Source organism: Zalophus californianus, chromosome 7 (assembly GCF_009762305.2).
Source record: "Zalophus californianus isolate mZalCal1 chromosome 7, mZalCal1.pri.v2, whole genome shotgun sequence".
NCBI classification, from domain to species: Eukaryota; Metazoa; Chordata; class Mammalia; order Carnivora; family Otariidae; genus Zalophus; species Zalophus californianus.
The window spans coordinates 118,488,339-118,503,913 of NC_045601.1; the positions used below are offsets into that span (position 1 = coordinate 118,488,339).

Here is a 15,575-nt window from a genome sequence, read left to right on the forward strand (position 1 = left end):
CTCATCTACCGGGTTCGACGGGCCTCCTCCTGTTCATGTGCTTGAATGTGGAGTCCACAAAACCGCTTTCAAGGCCCTCAAGTTTGTAGCCAGGACCCAAAAGGAGAGGAGGCTGCGAATTCCTTGCTACTCCCTCGGAGAGATGCAGTTGCAGTCCCCTCCCCGGGTGCTAGCTTAGCGCTGGACCAACAGAACTTGGCTGAAGACCTGCTAAGGCCAGGCCATATACTTCAGAGCTTCCACCAAGACCTCTCGGGACACTAACTCGGATTTAAGAGGCCTGATGACTCTGCTATCTTGCTGGACAGGCCAGAGACACTGCTTGACAATCCAGTGGGGTGCTACCTTCTGGAGGTACCACCAAAAGCCTCAGACACATCGGACCAGCCTGGTGTCAGCTCCAGACTGGTAGCCAACAGACCTCACTCACCGGAGGCCAGCTCCAGCTCCCAGTCCCTAAGACGTCAATATACAATTGAACGGTCAAACTTTGAGGCAGCTTGTTAGAACAGATCACCGGGGTAAGCAAATTCCCTAAAACCACTACAGATCCCCGGGTACTGTACTGCTACAAGAGATTGCACACAACCAACCCGTCCCCAGAATCATTTCAGAAAAATTTTTTAATTCTTTTATTATTCTTTTTTAACAAACGGCCCCAGGGATAGGGGACCAGGGGAGGGGGGTGGAGGGGAAGCAAGGCCCCAGCCCCACAACCCCTCCCCACCCACCCCTTTCCCCCTTATATATTTATAATCTATATACAAGCCCCGGGGGGTGGGGGGCAAGGGGAACTCCCTCAGCGGGGTGGGGGCAACCCAGGCTCCTTGTCCCCTCGGGACCCAGGCTCCTCTGCCCGTCGGGAAGGCCCCTCTCGAGAAGGTGGCCCCGTCCGCTCCCAGGGCTTCGGCATCCAGCGCAGGGCATCCGGTGGGGAGGCCTGGGGGACAGTACACGGGCAAGGATAAGTCACACTGGAAGGCCAGGGATGGACAGACAGGAACTCAGGTGGTAACTCTCGGATTCAGACTTGGGGCCACAAGGCTCTCTCCCTTCACCTGCTGGTAGAGGTCGATGCGCTGGGTGCGGAAGACTCCGCTGTAGGTAGAAGGCGGGGCCTTGAGACGGGAATTCAGGCCCGAGAAAGACCTACGGGAGGAAGGCTGTTGAAGGCAAACCTGACACCTGCTCCCTGGTCCCCTGAGAATGCCATTAAGGCTGGGAAATCTGCATCCCCGCTCCCTCTTCTTGCCTTCCAGTTGGGGGAGTACGTGACGACCCGGGTCCCCCAAGGTTGCTGCTCAGTTTCCGATAATCCTGGAACGGCTTCAGTTCCACTGGGTGCAGCTGAAGGAAATAAATTCATGAGCCTCCTGCCTCTCACCCCAACTCCTGAGATCCTGAATCCCTACCCCGAGCTCTTGGAGATCCCCAGCCCTTCAGTTCCTGTACCTTACCTCTGCTCGCCCCAAGCTAGGGGGGAAAGGTCTGGCAGGTGAAGGCAGCACCCGAGTAGCAGGAGCAGGTGGGGGCCGCACAGCCAGGCTGGGGGGCTGCAGAGCAGGGCCCACAGGTAACAGAGAAAGGGGCGGTGGGGCAGGAGGTGGCGCTGGTGGCAGGGAGCCAAAGTTCACCACAGGCAGCTGTGAGTCCACCATGGGTAGAAGCATCTACAGGAAGAAATGGGGGGGGGGGGGGCAGGGAAGAAGGTCAGAACACCAGCAATACAGTTAAGACAAATAAAAAAGCCACAGAGGCTGGATAGAGAAATAAAATGAAGGACAAGAGGCATGACAAAAGGTACCTGCTGGGCAGGGGCCCCTGAGGGGAGGAAGCCACTTTGGCCACCAGGTTGCAGAGGAGTAGAATAAAAATCTGAGGGGGATGGCAGATCCTGGCGCATCTGTTGGGGACCACGGGGACCAATGTCAACTCCCCCAAAAGCATTCCCCTCCCTTCCAACTCCCGAAACATAGCACCTGCCCACCTCTCACCTGAAGCAAGGGTGGGTCGGGCAAAGGGCTGGGGCAGAAAGCTGGAGAGTAAAGGAAGGAAGGTGGAGGGTACAGGATTCCTCCAGCTGGCAACTTCCCCAGCTCTGTTGCTTGCAGTGTGGAGAAATCCAAAAACTGGCCCTTGACAGCTACCCCGGAAAGCAGTGCCGAGGGGGGCGCTGGGCCCGGGGGAAGGTACAGGGGCTGTGATCTGGAGAAGACCCAAAAAAAAAAAAAAATTAGATGCAGGGAGAGGAGTCAGGAAACCAGGATCATTTACTCCTTTGTTCTGAGCTAAGCCCACCAGCTTTGGTAGCTTTGAAACGTGTCTTCCCCCTTCCCTCCCACGGAAACCCTGTTCCCCCTTTCCTTCTGAGATCAACGGGCATCTAGTCTTACCTGTAAGGGTGAAGAGAGGGTGTCCCAGGGCGAAAACCTCCATTGTTGGGATGTAACTGGGAGTCTATGGCTCCCCCCGAGACCTGTGGGAGGGCAAGGCTGAAGAATTCCAGTTTTTCTGGTCAAAGAAAGATCGCCCACCCCACCTACTACAGTAAAAGCCAGGAGAAAAATGAAATCACAAATAATGATGGTTCACAACTACACAATTTGGAAAGGCTGGACGGTGAGGGATAGCAGGCAAAAGGGGGTCACGGGACAGGAAGCAGGACCTACCTGCGAACTGGGAGGCCCGGGGCTGCCGTAGAAGACCTCAGGGTACAAGCGCTGGCCTGAGGAGCTGGGCTCTGGGCCACAGTGCCCAGAACCCAGGTTCTTGGATTGTGGCTCAGCTGAGGCAGAAGCACTGGGGAGCAGCTCCCAGTCTCGGGATATGGGGATGGCCTGTGAAGAAACCTGGTCAGGAGCAGTGCTGACTTCCTGGACGTCCAGGTCACCCCCAGTCGTTTTCCCTAGAAACTGAAGGCCTTTCCACCGAACGCACTCACCTCAGTGACTGCTGCTAGCTCCTTCTCCGCTTTTAAACCGTCTCCAACCACTAAGCGCAGGTCCGAGTCCTGTGGTAGTGACGCAGCGGAGATCGACCTGTGACTCAAGATGTGCATCCCCCACATCCCACCTCCGGTCCTTCCCTTCCTCTCTGCCCACCGCGAGATACTCAGATCCTGCCCATGCACACCTTGTCACTGGTGCCAAACTGGACAGGGGGGCCTGGTCGATGAGATGGCCGGAGGGAGCCAGGCTCTGGGCCTCGGTCTGTCCGCGGCAATCGTTCTGTGCCAATCGGGCCGGGGGGCAGAGGCTGCTCCCGGGGCAGCTCCTGGTTGGGGAAGTAAAAGGAAGCCCAAATGAAGGAATGCCCAGAACACACAGGCAAAGGGAAGGAGGACACAAATGTAGGGCCAAAGTCAGAACCCCAGAAACATTCCTCTTCTCTTTTTTTGCGTCTTTTACCTTTCTGTCCCCATCATGGGGAGCAGGTGGCCGTCTCCTAGGAGCTTCAGAGGGTTCAGAGCCAGGTGGACCCTCACCAGGAACAGCATTCAGGGGTGAGGGGCCTCCAGGCCGCTTGGGAGGCCCCTCTGCTGCCCCCTTGAGTCCTCCATCAGGGGAACTTCGCTGGCTGCAGGGACCTGACGACACCTGAGAGTCCCCACTCAGGTCCACCCCACTGTCAGACTGACTCATCTGAGAGGAGTGGAGAAACAATTAGTGAAGTCAAGGTAGAAAGCACCCCAACACCTAGCTGATGCTCACAAATACACAAACTGAAGAAAGGAAAGAAACGGAAGTGAGTAGCCCCAGACAACCCAGAACAGGTGGGGAAGAATCCCAGCCCAGACACTCCCTCCCATCACTTACCTCTGTTCCAGCCACATCCTCAAAAGGGCTCAGGGGTTCCATCCAGGGCTCCACGGAGCCAGACCGGTAACTCTTCCGGCTAGTGGCTGGGAAGAGCACCAGAAAGCAGAGGTTGAGAGACTGTCCCGAGACCACCCTGCCCCCTCCGCCCTCTGACGTAGCTCTCCCCCATCCCCCCAGGCTTACTCACCAGTATGTAAACGGTTCCAGATGTGAGGGGTCAGGGCCTCAGTCCCTGCGTCTCTGCACTCTCCCTGGGGGCCTGGGCCCTCAGGCTTCGGGCCCAAGAATCCAGAGCTATGAGAAGGTGGCAAAGACTCCTACAGGTGAGAAAGACCAGAGGCAAAACACAAATGAGGTGCGAACTGGGGACTGGAAGAGACTGGGCCAGAGTGCGGCAAACAAGGTGACAGAAGGAAGACAGGCAGTGACTAATATTGAGAATTTGGGGACAGGACACAGTGATGAGAACAGGGAAATGGAGAAAATGTAAGCGAGAACCTTCAGGAGTAAGAGCAGTGAAGCACCGCCTCAAGCTCCATCCCTCACCTCCTGCAGCAGCTCTGGTTTTCTGGGAGGCCGCTCCCGCCGTTTTGGGGGGAAGGTATTAACCCCAGCAGAGTCCCGGGGAGTCCCGCTCACCCCCCGCACCATCAACCCTGGCTCCTCGAAGTGAGGGTCTAGGGAAAAGGGAAAATCCATCAGCCATCTGCTTTGCTCTATCACTGACCCTAGCTTTTCCTGTTAGCCCACCTCCCAGCCCGTCCCCCCCCTGCTCAGTCAGACACCCATCAGGGCCCCCAAAGCCAGGACTCCTCTCTGCCACCTGACCTTCTCTGGGGATGGAGACATTCCCACCCTTAGCCCCTCCAGCTTACCCGAACTGACGCTGTTGGTGGTGGCGGCCCTCTGAGAGTCGTAGCGGGTTGGGGGCCGAGGGGAGGGGCCTTGAGGGGCTTGGGGAGGCCCAGCCTTGGGCCTCGAGTGCCCCCCTGGTGCAGCTGCACCCCCCTGGCGGCTGCTGAGCTGGGCCAGGGCCTGCTGGATGCCAGCGGGGTTGCTGTGGATAACCTGGTCCAGGCGGAAGACAGCAGAACTGCTGGGCGGTGGGGGGGGCAGAGGAAGCCCCGGTGGCCGCTCCTCAGGAGGTCGGCTGAAGAAAACAGAGCACCAGCTCCAATACTCCTGGAATTATTACCTTTCCCTACTGGTCCAATCCGCCACCCTCTCCCCCGTCCCTGTGAAAATCCAGGTGTTTCCAAGTAGGTCTAAGGAATTCTGGGTCTTTGAGGCGGAAAGCGAACAGAGAACGCATGCCTGCTCCCAGCTCCGCCGGTAACCACTTCCCAGTTCCCTTCCCCAGGCGGGGCTGTTCGGGGTCTAGCAGCCCCCGTGCCCTCAGACCTCCCCCTCCCCCACGCGACAGCCCGCCCTACCCACCTCCGGGTCTTCGGAGAGGGCCAGCTCCTCTTGTCCCCTCGGCCCGGGCCGGTCCTCCCTGCAGGTCCCCCGCCACCCCCGCCGCTGCCGCCGCCAGCCTTGCTGCCAGGGCCCGGACGCCGGTTCTGCCGTTCCATGCCTGGCCGCTGACTCGAGAAGCTCCGCTTGCTCAAATCCTTGGCCCTCTGGCTCAGCTCTCCGCGGGACATGGTTGAGATGCCTGGGCCAGCTCCACCACCGCCGCCCCCAGAAGTTCCCACAGCTTTGGGGGCCAGCAGCGCTGGTGGGGGAGCCTCCTTGTCCCCCCGGCGCTCACTGGCGAAGTCGCTGCTCTCTGATGCAGTCTCCCATTCCTCGTTGGCTTGGTCGGAGTTCTGGTTTGACAGATCAGGAGATTTGGCAGCTGCCCGGCGAGGGGGTGGGGGCATGGACGCGGTCTCCTCTGCTCCAGAGGTGGCAGCTGGAACGGCTAGGGAAGAGGGCTTGCCCTCGGCCCCCCTGGCAGCATTCTCCCGTTCCTGCTTCAGCCTCCGGAACCGAGGCGGTTTGTCCTGCTGCTGAGCCCTCCCGTGCCGCCTCCGTCGGGGCCGCTCCCCATCTTCCACCCCCATGGCCACGCTGCCGCCCCCACTGCTGCCTCCCCGGGCCACGGGGGACAGAGGCCCTGGGATCAACTTCTCTTTCAAAGGCTCCTTACTGGGTGGCAAGGGAGCTGATGGAGGCTTCTTGGGAACCAGGGACTTGGTGGGAGGGCTCCAGCCTGGACAAACGGGTGGAGGAGGCCGCCCGCCCCCCCGGCCCCGGCGGGATGGCACTCCTCTGGGAGTGAAAACGCGCCCACCTCGGGCGGTGGAAAAGCGAGCTGGGGCTGGCGAAGGAGGGGCTCCTGATGGTGGAGGAGCAAGAGGTACTTGGGTGAGCACTCCTTCCTTGGGTGGGGGAGCCTCCTTGTCTGAGGGGGCCAAATCACTCTCATGGGTCTCACTGCCCGTTTCTGAGCCCCGCTGCCGGCGCCGCTTAGGGATTTCTTCGTACTCCGAACCCTCGCTTCGTGTCTCGCTGGCAGTGCGGCCTCGAGGTGCCGGGGGCTGGTTCGGTCCCCCTGCCCCGCCTGCACGCCCATCATCTCCCCGGAACTCTCGGTAACTGCGGAACTCTCGGCTCCGGGCTCCCCGCCCCCGGCCCCCATAGGTTCCCCGAAAACCCCTCCCTCTGGCAAAATACTCGCCCCGGCCCCGGCCCCGGCAAGAGGCGGGACCCACTCTTTCATAGGAGTAATCCCTCCGGAGCCTTGGGGCAGGGGAAAGATTCCCACTGGGTGGGGTCTCCCTGGGGACCCCCATCTTCCCCTTCACCGTCTTGAGGAGCTCTGGCTTTGGAGCCCTGGGGCTTTCATCGCCCTGCTCCAGTGGCTTGGGGGGCAGCTCTTCAGCTTTCGCAGGTGGTAGGGGCTTCTTTATAGGCCCAGCCCGGCGAGGAGGGGCCCCTGGTTCCTCTGGAGGGATCCCACGACGACTGCTGCCTGGGCGAGGGCCCCAGCGGGTCTCAGTGCGGCTCTCTCTGCGAGGTGGAGGGGGGCCTTGGCCTCCAACTGCACGGCTAGGCTTTCGGCCGGCTTCTGGCCCCGTCAGCTGTGGGGTCTCCTCCTTGGGCGTTTCCTTCTTGGGTGGCAGAGCTTGTATCTTGGTGGCTTCATCACTGCCTGGGGGCCAGGGGAGTGGACGGGGCCCTGGGGGAGCTGGTTCATCCAGAGGAAAGCGAGGGATCGGGGGCCCAGTGGCTCCATTCTCAGGAAAGCCTGGATAACTGGCCAAATAGGGTGGCGGGGGGGGTCCTGGAGGGGTCTCGCTCCTAAAAAGACAGAAAAAACTAGAAATTAAGTATCTTAGAATGATGAAGACAGGAACTAGGTGGAGAAAAAGACCCCACACTCCGTTACCTTCCCGACACTTCTCTTACATTTACTCCTGTCACCTCATCAGTAATCCAAAAAACCTTCTCTCCTAACCCAAGTCCTTTCACTGGCAAACGCACTCAGATCCACTACACAGACTCACCGCATCCCCTTGTCATCCTCATCGGCAGCCTGGCGCAGTGGGGAGGTAAGCGGGCGGGGATCGGTGGGTGTGGTGGTGAAGACATCTCCTACCCAGGCCAACTTTGGATCCACTGGTGGGGTGCCCCGATCCCGTAAGAGGGGAGGTGCATGGCGCTCAAACGGTTCTGAGCTTGAACCACCACTGTCTGAGCGCTCCCGGGGAACTAAGCCTGAGAAAACAAGAGGGATGAGAAAGCCAACCCTCTTCTATACGACAGGCCCTCCAGCTCAAAAAGCATCTCCCCATTCTACTTCTGTCAGTCATGTCGATGTCAACTCCTCTGTCTCTTATTCCTGGCAAGCCTGAGCCTGACACGCTCTCCTCAAAGAGTAATCTTATCCATATCCACTCAGCTCCCCTACGAATCGATGAACCCCCCCCCCCCAAGTAAATCCTGGTCAATGAAAGACCACTCTTTCTTTCCTAAGGCCATTCCTGAAACGAAGAGTGCTCTCAGCGACACTAAGCACATACCCTCCGCCTCCTTCACCCATGACCCTTCATCCACGCAGCGAGATGCGTGTAGCCCTTTCCCAGGACTGCAGTGTCCCCTACCCGCCCCTCAAGGGCCCTTACCAGAGGGGTGCACACCAGGAGGGTAGAAGTCCAGAGGGGGCCGGCCCTGGAGAAGCCGGGGGTCCACATAAGGAGGTATCATCATCCACCGGGGATCAAAGTTCATCGGGGGCATGGGTGGGGGCCGGCCCAGCGCACCTGGGTACAGGGCCTTGGGGGGCGGGGGCGGAGCCTGTGGAGCCGGCACCGCCCCCATGGTCACAGGCTGCGGTGGGGACGGTGGTACCGGAGCAGGTGGGGCGGAACCCTGTTGGTGCTGCTGCCACTGCTGCTGCTGCTTCAAAAGCTGCTCCTGGGGGAGGACAGCAGAGGGGCCGGGAGGCATCAGGGCCCCGGCCCTGCCCCCGCGGGCAACAAGGCCAGAAGCAAAGGTAACACGCACACGCGACAGACACTAGGACTGGATGGACACCTGTGTGACACACCAGAGACAGAAGCGGTAAAGGGACCCAAAAGGCACCTTCTGAACGGGGTGCATGGGGAAGCCAGGGAGGGAACTGCTCTTACCAGGGGAAAGCAGCTTCTCACCTGCTGCTGCCGCTGGAACCGTGGTGGCAACGACTTCTGATATTTAGGGTAGCCCAAGCCCTGGCTGGGGGGCTGCCGGGTGGGACCGACCCCATCACCCTTGGGTTCCACCTTTGGCGCCGGGGTCGTAGCAGGGGAGGGAACCTCTTCTGGTTGTTCAGAAGCCTCTTTTGAGGGCAGTTGGGGTTCCACTGCGTTGACAAAAAGATAATCATCAGACTGACCCAGTCCCCTGAGAGACCTGCCACGAACAGCCCCACATGCTCCGCTCACCTCCAGCACCCTCTGAAGCTAAGCGCTTACTTCAAGAGCCAATGATGGTGGTGCGAACTGCCCGTGAAACCACCAAAGCAACAGACCCTGTCTTCAGTCTCGCTCCTTGCTGAGTTTTCGGAAAGCACTTTCAGATTACTGCTTATCCCGGAGCTCCGAGAGGAAAACCTCCCCCACCTTAAGTACCCGCATGAGTAAAGGGACCCCTTTTGTCCTCCACCACTGACTACCCGATACACTAAAACCACTGCCTTCTGCGTTTCCTCTCATGCTTACCAGCCGTGCCCTCGGCCCCGAGAGAGAACTAGGATGCCCAGGCGTGCCCTGTCGCCATCTCCGTACCTGCGCTGGCTTCGAAGCTGCTGCCACCGGTGCCGCCAGTGCTGCCACCGCTGGCCGGCGTGGGAGCCGGAGCCGCACCTGCAGCGGGTGCGGGCTGGCCAGGAGGGGGCTGGCTTTGCTCTTCCGCTTCTTTTTCTGGTGTCGGGGCTGGTGCTGCTGGAGGAGCTGGAGGCGCAGAGAGTTCTTTGGGGACTACAGGTGGCGCAGCTGGGGCAGGAGGGGCAGCAGGTGGGCCAGCAGGCTCTGCTTTGAGCCGCTTGTCAGGCGCCCCAAACTTCTCATCAAGTCGCTTGAGCTTCTCGGCGCAGGCTGCCCGGCGCTCCTCCTGCATGCGACGCTCTTCCTCTTCTCGCCGGCGCCGCGCCCGCTCCACAGCCAGGGAGATCTCAGATGAAGATTGTTTTCGCCGCTGCCGCCAGGCCTCATCCTCGTCTTCGGGTGCTGGGGGCTTGCAGGGAGGGACCCCCCGATCCTGTCAATGGGCAGACCCCGCAGGGCCAGAGATGTTAGTCGTCAGATTTCTCGTCTGTTTCACAGACTGACCAACTCCAGCTGTGGGGGCAGGCACCGGCCTTGGGTTGGTAGCCTCTCTGGGTAGGGAAAAACTCATCCCAATCTTACTCGTTTCCTCTCTCCTTTCAGAGACCCGAACACCCAGGCCTCCTCGTTCTTCCTCACTAGCATCCCGGTTTCTTTTAACCCAGACTCCCGTAACCAAAGATGTTCCAGAGATGCTCTGGATGCTTTTCAGAGATGCTCCACTGCTTTACACTTTCTGTAGCCCATTCCTGACCCTCCCCCCAGCTTCCTCTATTATTAGTGCTTCAACTTCTCAGCCGACACTCATCTCCCACAACTGACCCTTCTCAACCCCTCATTGTAGACACTCACTGGGTAGTCCCCAGGGGGGCCCCAGTTCCCAGCGGGGCCCCGGTGAGGTGGGGGTGGGGGAGGCTTTGGGGCAGGAGGCCCCGACTCTGTCTCTGGAGGCCGAGAGGTCTCTGCCCAGGCCGTCTTGGGAAGGGGCGGTTCGCTGCCGGGGGAGTTGCCCTTTTTGCCATCTGCTTCAGGGGGCCGTTCCTCACCAGCAGCTGATTGGGATTCCTTGCTGTGAGCAGACCAACAGTGGAATTAAAATCAGCTGAAAACCAACTCCTTTAAGAGAGGGTATTACTGCGAGAGAAACTGAGCCCCCTAACTCACTGGCCCTCAGCTCCCTCCTCATCGGAGTCTCGCCCGTCTTCCTCATCACTGAACTTGAGCTTTTCAGTGTAGTCGACCTCTTCGTGGGCCCCTGTGGGGAAAAATGAAAAGCGATAAAGCCAAGCATTCGGCTCTCCAACCTCAGATCACTTCTGGAACACACGAAGGAATCTGGTATTATGTGGTGCGATGCACTCCCAACACCAACCCGCCTCTGCGCGAAGCCACACAGTGAGTCTTGGCATTCCCACACCTCTCAGTTCTTTACCAGAACTTGGCTTTCCGCCATGTGTATGCCCTACCCTTCAGTGTCTCCCTTTCTCCCACACAATGTCTCCCACACAATCCCCTATTTATTCATCAAATTTTGACTTCTGAGACCAAAATGCTTCATCCTTCATATGCACTAACCTGCCCAACCATCATCATTCTCCTGGTCCAACTGGTCAAACTCTTTGAGGTTATCCTCTTTAAGAATTGAAGGCCGACCTACAGGCTCTACAAGGCGCATTGGCGGCCCTGAACCCCGAGGGCCCGCCACACGGGGGAAACGGCTGCATGTGAAAAGACAAATGGGAGAGGGTCAAAGATGGCATGCTGTCAAACCACATACAAGACTCAAGCCTCTGGGCCAGGAGACCATCTCCCTTTCTAAGAGGCTTCCCCTGTCCCCAACCAGAATCCAATCCCAGACCTGGATTACTCACCTGGGCCCATCAGGAGTAGGGTACCGGTAAGGCCCCTGGGGTCCATAGGGCGGAGGGAACGGGAGATATGGGGGATACATCTGCAAAATGGCCCAACAGCAGATGCTTAGAGGGACAAATATGCAACCAGCTCCCTAAACCTTTCGTCCTTCCCTCTATCACAGGCCCCTGCTTTCTTTCCGTCCCCTCCAAAGGCTAAGTCCTAGTTGCTAACTCTCTAGCTTCAAGTGCAACCACTCCAGAACAAGATACGCAAACTCACGAAGGGCGGCATCATTCCGCGGTAGGGAGGGAACTGGGGTGGGCCCGAAGGCTGTAGCGCCCCCCGGGGATCATGGCTGTGATGAAGTTTGGAGTCTGAGCCCTCCAGCTCATCAGGGCCACGCCCACCTCCGTCCCTCCAAGTTGTAGAATCTATATTTTGGAAAAGACAAAGAGGGAACATAACTAAAAATGATGGGGAAGAAGGTGAATAAGCCAGCACTTAGCTCTAAGATGGAGTAAGGTACTGTTCTGGCCAAAACATAACCAACCACTCACTCACCCACTCAACGCACAAGGGGCAACCACTTACTTTGGGGGCGGAGGCTTGGTCCGGGCCCAGACGACTGTTCGGCAGACTCCCTTTCCTTGGCAGCCTTGTCCTGGTCGCCAGCCGCCTGCAGGGTCGGAAATTCCTCTCGAGAGAATCGTGACAGTAGGCTTGATGCCCTTCCACCTGTTGGGGTGCAGAGTAGCAGACCAAAAAATACCAAAAAGCCGTATTTACTGAGAATGTACCACAAAAATCAAAGGCTGTGATAATACCAGACCATCAAATTCCTGCTTTCAAACTCATCCCCTATACACTGTGTACTCATTTCCCAATAAACAAGGTCAGTCCTGGGACACCCCGTCAGCCTCACGTAAGACAGAAACGAACTTGCTCATGTAGCCCATGAAACTGAATATGGGGCCCAAAATTTAGCCATTGAGAACCAAGAACACTTTGCTAAAGATACAGTGTAGGGCTCCTGCCTATCACAGCGCGCAGAGCAAGCTCTCCAAGCAGCCCTGCACTCACCATCTCCATGTGCTCCATGGGTGACGCTGGCTTGTGCCCAGGACTTTACCCCGCTTGGAACCGAAGGAGTGTTCTGGGAAAGCAGAGAAATAATAAATGGTGCTGCGGGTGGTAGAACTACAAACCATTCTTGCTCCCAGCCCTTCAATACCATCCAGTTCTTCCCATACCTCGGGGGCTGCTGGGGGTCGTTTCTGTTGGTTGGAGGCAGGCGTCTGTGAAGCCGGCAGTGGCTGCGATTCCGGCGGCTGAGCGGTTGAGGCATCGGAACTAAGGGAATGGTAGAACAGGAAGGTTATCTAGGACCTGAGATGCCTCCCCTACTTGTCCAATTGGTGGAAGACAGGAAGTGAACCCAAGCCCATTTGTTACCATTCACAAGTACTTGTGACAAAATACCATAACTTAGTCACCCCATGTACGCTGTCACCTGTTTGTTGATCCCTTCCTTCTACCTTCTACAGAAAGCTAAAAGTGTCATTCCTTAGTCCTCTGACAGGAGTCCTGGAATAACCAAGACAGACCGAGGCTTCCCTCGGTCTCTGGATCTTATGTGGCTGGGCTAGACCAAGCCCCAAACCATCCTGAAGTTCGAAGTTAAAATGGTCATCACTTAAGGTCCCCCAGACCTCTGTCTACCTCTTGGGGTCGGACTGCTCCTGTTTGCTTGCCCATCCTGTTCCGTCTTTCGGCACTAATGAGACGTTGGGGTCATTGCCTTTGTTCTCGGCTTTCAGGCTTGGAAGGTTGGCTGGGGGTGGCATACGCCGGGCAATGGCAACTTTCCCGAGACTCTGCAGGCCATGGCGAGGGGCAACTGGAGAAAAGATGGGAGGGTGAAGAACGCCCCACGTGGGTGATCGGACAGCTTCCTACCCTAGGCCCCATTTGTACCTCCTCAATGTCTTATTACCAAACTTCTTTCAGAAACCACTCCTTCCTTTGCCCTCAGCAATCTCTGAAATTCCACTGCAAACACTAAGATGCATTACACTTGATGCTTCTTTGTTGGATGGTTCATCTTGAGCCTGCAGGGAGCAAGCTGGCCCCAGACTTCTCCAAATCCACATTTCTTTGCCTCCAATTCTTACGTGTCCAAAGACAGGGAACTACAGACACGCCTTTGTAGGAGGGTCACTGGTGTTCATCCAAAGCCCAACGTTCCCTATGGGACCCAAGATAAAGCTAGGAGTCTCTAGTGTTCCTCTGGTCTTTTGATTCTTGTACTATAACCATTTCCCTTCAAAGAGCTTTAAAATGTATGCCCCATTCATGCCCAGCCTCTAGAAATTAGGAACATCTTGGCAGGACCCTCACCAGCGGGTTTCTGGATCTCTAAGGACTTGCCCTTATACGTATCAAACAGGTTGAGCGAGGAATACTTCTTTCCATCCTTCCCCTTGGCAGTCGGCCCCGAGCGATCGGACATTGCGCTGGAAGCTCATTGAGTACGTTGGGTCCTGCAGGCACCTCCCCCAAAACGTGCCGGAGCCTGTGGGCCAGACACCAAAGTGTTTCAGTCTCTGCTCCCTAGATGCTCCTTTGCATTTTCGTTAGGGGCCCAGATACTTGGCCCTCTGATGTCTTTTCCTCCAGCCTATTCAAACTCTCTGTCCCTTTAAGCAACTCCCACAGAGCCCAAGTGCCATGGTCCTTCTTTCCCCCAGACACCTCTTGCCAAGGAAATCCAAATAACAAATCTGGTATGCTCCTAGTAGTAGAAACATACTTCCTTTTGTGCCAGTCTACAAAGGGTAGCCGCTTCTTCACTATCCCAAGTAATAATCTCTTCCCCCTCCACAAAAAGCATTCCAGAGATGTACGATAAAACATGGCAAGTCCCAGCCCCAGAGAAAACCAGAGAGAGGCAGACAGCTCCATCCTGCATGAAACAGAGCTTTAAATCCCTGACTTATTAGACACCAGCTCCCTAACCGTGCCCCAGGTTCCTTTCCCAGCAGTCTCGCTCCCATCTGGGGAGGTTTACACGAAGGTATGCCGGGAGTTTAACGATTTTATGAGCTTCCTCAGCCAGACTAGGGTCTGGTGCCAGGTTAATTCCTCATGGAATTGCGGCTTTACATACTCCCAGGCTACAGACCCCAAGCATTTGGAATATTCACCCCATTTTTTCCTACACTTGCCCCCATCCCAGCTCCTGGAAAAAAAAAATCTGGTCTTCAGATGAAAACACTGGTGGGCTCTGGCTTACCCTATGCGGATATGAGAAAAACAAAACATTATGGAGCCACCTCAAGTACACTCTGTAACCACGGGGCCAAAGCCAGAACCAACTTCATTTTCCTATTCTCAGTAAGAACGGTCATCAGCAGTCATTTCTTTCCCCAATATCCCTTCCTCCCCAAGCAGGCCAAACTCTGCATCGTCAGTTGGTTCCTGAGTGACCAGGCATTCATTTGTAGGAAGGAATGGCGTACAGGAAAGAGATGGGAGGTGGTGGGAAATCCAGGCAGGCCCACGATAAAAACTGGGTAAAATCAGGATGAAAAGCACGGAAAACTTTAAAGACAGGTAAGATGAAAAAGTGGGGTTGCCCTGTAGGTGTTTAAAGACTCCAATCTTTGAAAAATAAATAAATGAAGAAAAAGGGAATAGACAAATGTGGAGTAACACTAATAAAAGAGGATCAACACGAAAGCAGCTGGGAAATAATACATTCAACCAGAAATGGTAAAGAAAAGATACAGAGCAAAGGAAGAGGGCAATGTCAAGAGACCCAAGAAAAAAAGGGGGGGGGGTTGAGACAGAGGAGAAATAGGAAAAATGAAAAAGCAGAGAAAGACTGAGGAACGTAGAAAGCAAAAATGTAGGGTAAAAGCAGGGTTCCAGGGTGGGAGTGACTCGACGCGAAGAGGGGCGTCAAGAATGGCAAACCCGAGCACTAGGTGATGGGAGGGTGGCCCAATATGGAGGAAAGGAGACTCTCCGAGGATCGGCGGGCGCGGCCCACCCCAGACTGGCGGCGGGGAAGGGGACCCACAGATTGGGGTGAAGAGGCCAAGAGCGCAGCTGAGGTTGGGGAGTTAGGGGCCCAGGAGAGGGGGTCGCCCCATAAAGCCAGGAATGTGGATGGTTAGGGGCAGGCCACAGACTCTGTGTGAGGGGCTGGAGGTGCGGGTACCAAGCTAGGGTATCAGAGGGGGAGGGGCAGTCAGGCCCCGGCAGCAGGAGGACAAAATGGCGGCGGCTAATGGCAGCTTCTCCTCCCCCCGGCCCGCCGCCGCCGCCGCCGCCGGCGCCGCCACCACCGCTCCCGCGCCGGAAAAGGGCGTTAGCACTCGGCTCCCCAGACTCACCTGGCCGGGTGCGCGGGGGTCCGGGACCGGGGCCTAGGGGCTCCCCGAGGTGGGATGGCGGTGGGGCGGGGGCGGATGGCGGCGGATGGCGCCGGGTTCGGCTCCTCCCGTCTCCCTCGCTCACTCCGCGGCTGGGCTCCGACTAACGGCCCATCCGGGCAACCGCCGCCCCCGGGAGCAGCCCCCCCACCTCCCGCCTCCCTCAGCGCATG

The 15,575-nt window shown here is 57.3% G+C and overlaps 1 protein-coding gene and 1 non-coding gene across 2 annotated transcripts; both read right to left on the reverse strand.

The window, feature by feature from the left end:
* Positions 1 to 626: 626 nt before the first annotated feature.
* Positions 627 to 15,448, reverse strand: PRRC2A (proline rich coiled-coil 2A). Its single transcript, XM_027603771.2, has 31 exons — positions 15,364 to 15,448; positions 13,364 to 13,538; positions 12,686 to 12,863; positions 12,217 to 12,316; positions 12,047 to 12,119; positions 11,558 to 11,701; positions 11,246 to 11,397; positions 10,984 to 11,063; positions 10,688 to 10,830; positions 10,277 to 10,367; positions 9,965 to 10,181; positions 9,074 to 9,545; positions 8,459 to 8,649; positions 7,931 to 8,222; positions 7,313 to 7,523; positions 5,256 to 7,106; positions 4,694 to 4,968; positions 4,365 to 4,495; positions 4,006 to 4,135; positions 3,816 to 3,901; positions 3,408 to 3,641; positions 3,133 to 3,273; positions 2,942 to 3,010; positions 2,670 to 2,837; positions 2,394 to 2,476; positions 1,995 to 2,205; positions 1,805 to 1,903; positions 1,458 to 1,670; positions 1,253 to 1,347; positions 1,059 to 1,149; positions 627 to 940 (listed from the first exon to the last, which is right to left on the reverse strand). Exons 2-31 carry the CDS (start codon positions 13,473 to 13,475, stop codon positions 800 to 802), a joined length of 6,474 nt encoding a protein of 2,157 aa, XP_027459572.2. The 5' UTR covers positions 13,476 to 13,538; positions 15,364 to 15,448; the 3' UTR covers positions 627 to 799.
* On the reverse strand, positions 13,050 to 13,180 carry LOC113928174. Its single transcript, XR_003521851.1, has one exon. It is a non-coding gene; the product is annotated as a small nucleolar RNA SNORA38 (small nucleolar RNA).
* Positions 15,449 to 15,575: the final 127 nt, after the last annotated feature.

What these genes read in the sequence shown, in the direction of transcription:
- PRRC2A (XM_027603771.2), bottom strand. Translation starts at nt 13,475, where the DNA reads ATGTCCGATCGCTCGGGGCCGACTGCCAAGGGGAAGGATGGAAAGAAG. An exon ending in GAGGATGACAAGGGGATGCG is followed by an intron (nt 7,107 to 7,312) that starts GTGAGTCTGTGT and finishes CTGTCTTTTTAG; the next exon opens with GAGCGAGACCCCTCCAGGAC. An exon ending in CCGGGCCTCCCAGTTCGCAG is followed by an intron (nt 2,477 to 2,669) that starts GTAGGTCCTGCT and finishes GCCCTCCCACAG; the next exon opens with GTCTCGGGGGGAGCCATAGA.